The following is an 11,044-nucleotide window of genomic DNA, read 5'->3' on the forward strand; positions in this document are numbered from 1 at the left end:
AAAGAAAAAACAAAAAAAGGAACAAAAAACAAGATTACTTTATAATGGGTTAATCCTTGCTGACGATAAAAAAAAAGGATTACATAGCGTTATACATGACTACCAGTGACTGGAAATTTTAAGATCTTTATAATGTGCAGGAAAAAGTTATATTAAGTGTGTATATTCTGTGCATTTTCTTTAATTTAAATTAGAAGGGATTATATTTCACAAAGTAAGATATGGTCTCTATGAACCGTCAAACGTCTCTTCAGTCCCGAAATCGTCTTGCAACCCCTTTGACACACTACACGCGTCGAATCTTTCAGTCTAAGAGGAAGAACGTTACACATAGTTGATCTTTCATGGGACTTCAAGTGGTTAACATATACACATGCATATACACCCCTCCACACACATACACACCACATGATACCTTTTACAAAGGTTGTACTGTTTGACTTGAGGCTACGATAGGCTGATTTAAAATACTTGGCAAACAATCTAACAATCTATTCAGTATTCAGTGTTTATATCACGTAGATTTATATTCTGGTTTATCTTCTGTAGCTCTCTCAATTCAGAACTTAAGATTTTATTTTTACATTTCTAACGCAATTTTCTAATTTCTGTTATATATTTCTGATATTTTGTGTATATATTATCTCTGTTAGATTTCATAAATATGAGAATCTATCAAATGCTTCAAATACTTCATTCTAGAAATAAAATTTAATTTTTCAAGTTACTGACCTAATCTCGGTTCAGAATGTTTAGTTACATCTTGATTCCGTCGAAATATCAAATTACAATGTTATTGCTGACATATATATCGGGGGGCATAAAGTTTCGTATGATATTTTTATGGTCCTTTGATTAGGCCTTTTTAGATAAATTCTTACTATTTCCTTTACTTCATTCAGCTCCAATTAGGAACACTCTCATATGTGTTTTGAATGGCCTTTTACAACACATCACCCGAAATCACAACGGTTTCCGTCCGTTCATCCATTTTTAGATGAATTGCCGTTGATGATGAGAAAAACGATTTGCTGTACTCTGCCAGTAGCTTCAGGGATTCTACTGTTCGGCTGTAATCCGTTGTTGGAAATGCGATTGTTATTGGTACATGCATCGCTATCCGGCATTTTAAAATCATGGTTGTTAAACATGTGTTGATTTAGTCGATTTAGTTACGAAGGGTGTTCATTAAAGATTTCCCCTGACCCACTAGTATAGGAATCAATTTATATTTGCTTTGCTTATCCATTGAGATAGTTTGAGCTTAAATCTCGTCCTGGACGTTTCATATTTCGCAGACGTCTTAGTCTTTCTATAAAACCAATTTGTATACACACCTAATATATAATTGCTTGTTAAGCTGGTAAATCCATTGTGTATAAAGGCTATATGCACGACCTTGGTGAACGAGTCATATACTTTTAACCATAATGAATTTATCCATTTATTGTTTATTTGTGTTTAATCTTAGATATACGATGATATTCATGTAAAATTTCGACACATTCTAGTCATGATTATATTTAAAGTTATTATTCTTCACAGCTTAAGGTTATTTTCTTTAAGATCACTTTAATTGTATCTCAAATACATCTTCAGTTACCGTACCAGTACTCTAGCTAGATTATTTGCTTATGCATATATGTTACAGTGCATTTAGTGTTTAAGTACTCCTACAGAAATATTCGTATATAATCTTATCTACATTCTAATGCTCAACTTTCCCATATGTTGCTTTCAAGTGGTAAATAAAATCGTTCACATATCGAATAGCCATTGTGGTCGCTATGCTTTAAGTATGTATGCATGTATGTATGTGTGTACGCGTGCGAGAGTGAGAGAGAAAGAGAGAGAGAGAGAGAGAGAGAGAGAGAGAGAGAGAGAGAGAGAGAGAGAGAGAGAGAGAGAGAGAGTGAGAGAGAGAGAGAGTGTGTTTGTGTGTGTGTGTTACTACGAATGAATATTCTTTCCACAACATTGTAACTTCTTATATTTCATTCTTCAAAACTATACGTCCTACAGATTTGGCAAAGACATCATTCCTCATAGGTAGTTAACATTACGTTGACAGTTTCAAACAGTTGCTTATGACGTGGGGTACATTTCAGCATTAATTCCATGCAGTTGAATTAATTGGATACATTAGTTACATTTAAGTCTTTTATTTGTATCACTATTTCCTTTGCGCATCAGTTACTTCTAGAATTGCAAAAGCATATGCCCTTCACTCAGAGGCCTTAGTTGCCTTAAAAATATGAAGGGAAAAACCAACATTTGTTGATTTTTAAAGGAACATGTTAGTATTGCTTATGGTGCCTTTCCCGGACCCTATCATATAAGTAAAATTTTACGCTAATTAAATTTTATATATTCAAATGAAGTTCAGGTATTTAAAAAAATATGCTGGAAAAGAATTTTTTATATCAAATAAACAAAAAACAAAACATGTTCGAACAAAAAAATATAAACTTTCCAAATGTATTATGTCTCGCATCATTGCTGTCAGTAAATAATTTAACAACTTCTTCACAACTAATCTTTTTCAAAACATTTCTACGAACGTGGCATATTAGAATATGATTCAACCTTTGCTGAGTCATGGTCGATCGCGACCAAGTTTGAGTCCGCAGAACGTTAAACGATCTTTCGGCATCACAAGAACTGGTCGGAAACATTAAAAGTAGCCTGAGCAATCGCTCAACATTTGAAAACATGCGACGGACATCTGGTTGCATTTCACCGAATATTTTACGATGAGAGATGATCCATTATGATGATTTCTATGAAAAAGTATTTCGTTCTTTAGAGAAAATTCATAAAGTTCTGGATACTGTATGATTACTTCAGCACAAAAATTTCCATTGAGTAAAATATTGCTCAGATTTTCATAATCTACTAAATCCTGTGAAAAAAAAACTTTCAAAATTTGCTATTGCACTATCCACTACCTGCAAATACTGCATCTGTAATGATCCAAAATAGTGCAGTGTCGATATTTTAGCACATTTCCTCCCTGGTATCTTTTGGTAACTTTCCGTTGCCTGGGTTGCTCCAAAGGAGAAATATCGAGTTGATAAATAACTTTTTCTGCTGTATTGAACATCTGAAATTTTTCTTCACTGCGTAGATTTTTTAGCTCCTCCTGCACCAGTTTGACACTATGCAATATACCACCTACATTGGTGGTGGTGGTGCTTTGTTTTTTAATTGGAAAAAAGTAGGGGAGACAAAAGATAGTTTGTCCCCCGTTCCTGAAAAAGTATGTGTGTGTGTGTGTGTGGGGGGTCTTGTCCCCTGATACCCTCCTAAAACAAGGCCCTATCTTCACTGTAAAGACTCCTTTATTTGTCCTTAGTCCAATATAGACTACTTTGGTTATCTATCTTACAGTCAGTTTGGAGCTTTCAAAAACATATATGTATGTTTGTATTTGTAAATTTATATATGTCTGCATGTATGTATGTGTGTATGCATGTATTTATAAACGTATGTATATATGCCCGCATGTAAGTCATTGCACCTGTAGATCTGTACATTTTGATTTAGTGCATGTGTACGCACTTGCTGTAGGCTAAATTTGTAGTGTTTTGCATATTTTCATAGTTCTATTAACGGCTTTAATTACCTCATTAGCCATTTGCATGTATGTATGTACGTATATATGCAAACATGTATGCGTGCACGTATGAATGTATATGTATGTGGGTAGGTAGTTACGTATGTACCTATGTATGCATATGTGCATGTAGGTATGATGTAAGGAACGATACTGATCACAGTCGTATGCGAATCCGTTGCGAGATAAATTTATTTACGAAGGAGAAAGATGCTCTTCATTACTACCGGGGTTTTCCGAAAATCCGCCTTGGGCTATATCCTTTATTTGTATACTTCTTTTTGCCATTTGAAAACCAGCTCTCCCATTCAGCATGAAGGGCTTTCTTGAAAGGACCAGTAATTGATACATCTAACGACTGCAAGTAAGATGTTGTTTTAGGAGGTATAAGTTTGAGAATTGTATTCCTACGTTTGAACACTTCTAGGAGCTCTGTTTTATTGTACACTGAGCATTCATCCATGAATAGCACTGAATTTTGAGCATGGAATAGTTGTGCTGTTCTCTGCCTAAACACTTTATCAGCCCACAGCTACATGAGTTCATATGTGATTCATCCTTTGTTGGAGACTTAAGTAAATATTCTTTGGGACCTTGATTTTTGGCACGTTTTTCAATCCTTTAAGGATAATCATTGTTTTCAACACCTTTCTTGCAGTATCAACACACAACGCAGCAGTAAAACGAGCTTTAGTAGCATTAGAGTGGCTAGCATCTACATTTTTATTACCAACAAAGTCTATGGTTGTTGAACTCAACATGTCAACGTATACAGGTGTTTCATCCTTATCATAAATTTGGTCAGCATCCTTATCTGCTGTTAATACTGGAATACTATCTAGATAGTCACTGGCGATTTGTGCCTTTTCTCTAAGTGTTTTATTGTCTGCTTGACCAACATGTGTAATCTTTCTCACAGTCAGTTTATTCCGTTTCATGAAATTGAAAATCCATAAGAACATCTAAAGCTGTTCATTTCAATTCCAAACCTTTTTACCAATTCAAAAGTATATTCCTGTAAACGGCGATAATTTACAATTATTGCACGCTGAACAACAATCCACTGTAAGAGTTCAATCTCTAGATCTCTATGTCCTGGTCCTCTACCTCCAACAATTGATCTGCGCCTCTTCTTGTCTGACATTGATTAACTCAGTTTCTTTTGTGTACCATTCTCTCAATCGTTTTCTATCAATACCTAAGTCTCTTGACGCAGCAAATAAATTGCCAGAATGTTCTTTCACTCGTTTAATAACACTCAATTTTTCACTAATGGTATATGAACGTTGAACACGTTTTGATATATTTTCTTTCGACTCCATTATTGGGAATAAAAATCCTTTGAATTTATCTACAGACGTAGAGCAAATGAACGCCTAAACAGAATGAAAACAAAAACACTAACTCTTTTTCAACTTTTAACCACAAATAACGGCCCATCCAAACAAACGCCCATGGGCAATCTAATGGATGGGCGGATTTTCGGAAAACCCCTGTATATGTAACAGAGACACAGTATAAATTTGACGTACATGCTATTTGGTTTATAGCGCCAAGCATCGCAGACTCCGGTTAATATAGCCCATGTTCAAAGAATATATGCTGTGGAAGAGGTACAAAAAGATTGAATTTCGAATCTTAAGAAAAATCATGTACTGTTTTTGAAAAGATCTACTGTTCTTCGACTCTTACGCATGGGAGGAGTCTCCATGTTCTCTTTCGATCTATTAGAAATAGAAGTCAAATCTCTCTCAAATCACATTTTTCTATCTTATAAAGACCTCCGAGTCTTGCATTGAAATCAATCAGTTTGCATAAAGGTGGCTGGAAAATGCAATGAATATAGTATCATCAGGAGTGGGGTTAGACAAGGATGTGTTATGTCACCAAATCTCTCCAATTACTATAGCGAATTGATCATAAGAGAAATTGAGAAGGAAAGTCTTATGATAGGAAGCAGAATCATCACAAACATAAGATATGCAGATGATAGTATTACTTACAGAATTGGAAAAGGAACTTCAGAGACCTTAGGGTGTAGTGGTCAGAGAAAGAGTCTGTTCATAAATTGTAAGAAAATAGAGAATGTGGGGTGACAAAGAAGGGATTCCCAAAGTGCATACGGAAAGTGAACAATAAAATCATTAAGCAAGTATCAACCTTCAACACCCTAGCAACTTTGATCTCAGAAGACGCAAGATGTATAATGGAGATCAAAAGACCGAATAGTACTGGCAAAATCTGCATTTTTGTATGACATCTTGAGAAATTGTATTCTGATTATCAAGACACAGAGAAGGAAAACTTGCTGAATTTTATCATTGCTTACTTGATGATGAGTTTTCAAATTTGAAGAAATTTGCCTCTGGTATGGCATCAGTATTTGGAGCAACTTATGTCTGTGAAGTCAGCACATCGAATGAGGTTGACTGATGAACGTTTGAAAGGAATTCTCTTGGTTGGATGCAGTAATTCCAAAGCTAATATTGATGAAATCTTAAAATCTAAACAACAGTTTCACAAATCTCACTATTTTTTCTGCTTAGTTTGTGAGATTCGGATATGTCGGCATTGGGTATGATATAACTATCTTATTGTTAACATCACCTATTTTGATAACATTTTGGTAAATTAAATAAGTATGTTGGTTGTCTTTATTTTTTTTTGTGTATCCTCTGTATTCTCATAATTCTCTCAGTTATCTGGCCCGCTGTGAAAAAGGTTTGGTGACCCCTGGTCTATAACATAAGAAATTGAGAAGGTGCCTGGAGAGCTGTGAAATGTGGTTCTTAAGGAGAATATTGAGGATGGCATGGACAAAGTGTATAATGAAGAGGTGATGACCCGGGCTGCGGTAAATAAAAAAACTGCTTCGTGAGATAAGGGCCAGACAACTGAGATTTCTCGGTCATGTGATGTGGAAAGAGGGCCTGGACGATTTGTTGATGACTGGAAAGATTATAGGAAGGAGAAGAATGATATGGTTGTTAAGCTTGACAAACTGTTTGGATGAAAGAAGCATTAAACATCAGGAAGTGGAACTGTTAAAGAAAACAGAAACTGAAAATTGTGAAAGGACATGATCGCCTATGTTCTACATTCTGGGCATGGCATCTAAAGAAGAAAAAAGGGAAGTGCATGTTGGACCATGTGGCTCTAATTGCGCTCTGTCGGAATATACGATGTGTTAATCAAGCCTAGAACTTCTTTGATCATAAGTTTGCTAGATCAGGGCTAATCTGATAAATAACAATGACAGCAACTGATGTGACTGCCGTTCATCATGATAAATATATCGAGTGTGGTAGTATAACTTAATGCACTCGAGGCATTTCATTAACTGCCTATATTGACAGATAACAATTTCAGTGGGAATTCACCGAAATACCAGATAAATTCTCCTTTTAAGTCACACCTTGATGTCTTAATCAAAGAAAGATATATCAAATGATGCTCTGGGTGCAATGTGTGTAGGAAAAAGACGGGATGTTCACAGCTGGTACCTCTTCGACAATAATTCTGCTAAATTAAGGCTGACCTGAGTGAAAAAAAAGACAATAATAACAACAAAGAAACATTATGAAATAAATAAGGAACTCAATATACTTACCTTTTGGGTTAAACGGGCATGGCATGAAGGCCCTTTTTCCTGGTTTTGTTTTTTCCCAACAAAGAAATCCATCGAATATCCTCTCGCAATAATTGCTATCGTCTGGCAAAAGAAAATTGAATAAAAGAAGATAAACTAATTATATCAATAAAATATAATTTTACAATTTCTCAAACATATAACATATGTCGAGACATTGTCTAATGGAGAATGTTAGAAAGTTCAATAATTTGAAATCCCAGAAGTCAAAACGTGTAACGATAGTAAAGAAAATGTGAAATTTTGTAAAAGACAATATAGGACTTTAAAAATTGGTTTCGCATAATTAGTAGCAATATCTTGGGTGTTTAATGTAAAGTAAGGCTGACGTCAGATGAAAGTTCTTTTAAAGATTAATATGATATTGTTTTTGATTTGTTGTCGCTTGGTCAGAAGGTGAAAGGCAGCGGCCATGACCTTTTTCAGGGACTCCAAGACTAATGGAAAGAAGGAAAGGTATTAAACTTAGACTGGAGACCTGAACCAAATGCTTGTAACAGAGTGGACCTCCCTAAAAACACCAGGGATCATGTGCTAGTATTAAATTGTGCGATAATTATGTTGTGTTACCTCGATCAAAAACGTTCTGGCTCTGAGTAGTTTTATTAAAATTGTGTATCCAGGACAACATTAACAATGCGTTCTTCTATTTTTTAGACAGCAAGGTAAGATTTCAGAGAGATTTGGCTGCATTTCTAGCAGCTCGAGCGATTATGCAAAGGGCTTCCTGTTATTGGGTTTTTGATACAACGTTAATTACGAAAGACATTTTCTGAAGGTTTATTGTATGTAAAATAAAATAGCAGCAGCGGAGAATCGAAAATTAGTTTGACGATTTCAACCTGCTTGCGGCATATATCAACAACACAGTTATCGCATCAGACGTTGATTATTGTGTGTGTGTGTGTGTGTGTGTGTGTGTGGAAAAAGAGGTTGTTAAAGTAGTTTTCAAAAGAAAAAATGTTATTATTCAAGGCGCCAATCTAGTCTATAGTGGAATATTTAGTTATCGTTTATTGTTTTTCCAAACTGATCCATTAGGAAGCGCCGAAGCCAACTGGCAAGCGTTCAAATCTACTTTTAGTAGTATTGAGCTATAAGAAATAGAGAAAGACTAATTGAAAATAGGAAGAAAGCGATAGACAAAATATGGTATATTGAGAAAGTAGAAGAGAAAGAAAAAGAACGAGAGAGGAGAAATCAAAACCAGACATCTCAATTATGCACATTTCACACGTCTTGAAGGTATTCCTTTGTTGATTAAAACAGAATCATAAAGGTTGCCCTTTCACGTGGGAGTTAAAATTACGTCAACTGAACAACGGTGAACTTTAAAAACCTAAGGAAATACACCAAGTTATACAACAGTTGTCACACAGAGAATGACGCATTTATCTTATGCATATAAAGATTTGTTCAAGAAAAGCGATGTCTAATTATATATGCACGCCAACACCTCCACACACTATCTAGCTGCCACTTTCTTATTTCTCTCTGCGTCCGAGAACTGATTCTGCTTACTAGCTTCGCGTTTCCGAACTTACTAAATTTAACCCATTCTATCTAGATCTGCCCTCAGAAGTAGATTCTCTACTCGCTACCCTCGCTTTGTCCATCTTAACCATCCTATTCCCTTCCCCTCCCATCTACTAACCTACATCTGTTTAAAATGAAGAAATGGTATAAAAAATTCATTGAGTTGAACAGCTTACAAGTACTTTTTTTCTCAATGAGACGAGGAAGGACAAAATAAAATGTTATGTTGTTAACACTACTACATTGCATTGATATTTATCGCTGCTATGAGGTCACATACTTGTAATGAATTAATATAGTCAATTAATGCTATCCAATTCGGAATATTGGTTTCAAATTTTAGTCCAAAGTCAGCAATTTTGAGTGAGTGGGTAAGTCGGTTACATCAACCCCAGTGCGCAACGGGTATCTATTTAATCGATCTCCAAAAGGATACAAGGGTATTTATATTATCGATCTCCGGAAGGATGTAAAGCAAAGCCGACCTCGCCGGAATTTGAACTCAGAACGTAAGAAAAAATAAGGAAAAACTTTTGGAATAACGTAGTACTAGATTTACAACGAGATTGTCAGGGTTGAAACGGTTTTGATTGTGTTAAGCCTGTTCAATGACAGACGGTCTATCTAAACAATGGCCTCTACTGACAGACGGTCTATCTAAACAATGGCCTCTACTGACAGACGGTCTATCTAAAGAATGGTCTCACCTAACCTTTCAGATCATGATTAGTTACATAGAGTGTTTACATACCCCAATACGAAAATGTTTATAGTTTTAGTATAATGCAAAATATACCCATTCTGTTGGTTCAGGATATATCTGCAATCACTGCTGCGTAGTTTGAAACCCTTGTAGTTGATTGATATTAATATGAATACAATAAAATAAATTATAAAATTAAGGAAATTTTTTTAAAAATCTTTGATTCAGATCACATATATTTTGAAAATACCTCAGAATACACCATTTCGTGGAATTTTTTCATGTCTATGATGAATATTAACATTAAAAAAAATAGCATAACAGGCAATCTCCGTTACAATATGCATTAAATCAAAAACTTGGACTGTGTTAGTCACATGTGGTGACTTGACAAAAACGACGTCTACAACTGAGCTGCGACTGCGCCATACCACCTGCAACACACCCTCACTGAGTCAGAAGAGTAGAGGAAGGGAGCAAATAACAACAACAACAACAACAACAATAATAATAATAATAATAATAATAATAATAATAATAATAATAATAATGATGATAAGTTGCCTACTAGAAATTACGAGCATTTAAAAAAAATTTGGGGTGATAACACAACCCATATGACTAACGAAAGGTTAATAGGCTCTTGAGTGCTGAAAGATGAAGTTAACAGTGGCATGATTAGAACTCAGTAAGTAAAAATGATGTGATTTATACCACAAAGCATTCTACTGTTACCGCTAATCCACTAGCGATGTAGTACACCATTATATTAACCTCATATATTTTACATGTCTATCAACACCATAGCTGTATTTTCGAGAAGACTGTAACAAATGTTCGTAAAAACAGATAAAGTATTTTGCTAATGCTCAAACCAAATTTCCGTTGGACTACATAGCTGAATTTCGTGAACACAGCAACTATATATTTCGTTGGCACGATTTCTTATATTTCCGTGTTAGAACTGATACTTATTCATGGAAAGAAAATTGCAAAATTTGTTCAAGTATTCTTTCATGTACAACGGCGTTGTTTTAAAATCTTTCATCGGTAAGATAGATGTCAGACATAGATGCTAGGTCGTAATGAAAGGTGCATTATATAAGTATATCCTAGCTTGAACATTTGGCGCCAACCTAAAAAGAAATATATCCCTATGCCTTAAAGATAATAATGCACATATAATTCCCAAATTGCTCGAAACATGATGTCTCATAATGTTCCTTAATGTTTAATATTTCTTATAACTTCCAAACCAATAGCTTGCTACGGATTGTTCTTCATAGCTCCAAAGATTTGCGTTTAAAATTTATGTTCATGTAAATAATATATTATTAACTGGACATATCGAGCATCTGTATATTTGTATGTATGTATGTATGTATGTATGTATAGGTATATATATATGTACTTATATATGTACATATATATATGTATATGTGTGTGTATAAATAGATAGAAACAAAGAAATATATATACATACGTGTGTATGTTTATACATATATATATATATATATATATATATATATATATATATATA

At 34.7% G+C, this 11,044-nt stretch overlaps 1 protein-coding gene across 1 annotated transcript in view; it reads right to left on the reverse strand.

Annotated features, from left to right (window-relative positions):
- Nucleotides 1-11,044, reverse strand: part of LOC106867957 (calcitonin receptor) — a 228,609-nt gene that overhangs the window by 124,320 nt on the left and 93,245 nt on the right. The window contains exon 2 of the mRNA XM_052969844.1: nucleotides 7,227-7,328. Coding sequence (XP_052825804.1) covers nucleotides 7,227-7,328 — 102 coding nt within the window. The remainder of the gene's footprint in view (nucleotides 1-7,226; nucleotides 7,329-11,044) is intronic.

This window comes from Octopus bimaculoides, chromosome 1 (assembly GCF_001194135.2).
Source record: "Octopus bimaculoides isolate UCB-OBI-ISO-001 chromosome 1, ASM119413v2, whole genome shotgun sequence".
Classification (NCBI taxonomy): Eukaryota; Metazoa; Mollusca; class Cephalopoda; order Octopoda; family Octopodidae; genus Octopus; species Octopus bimaculoides.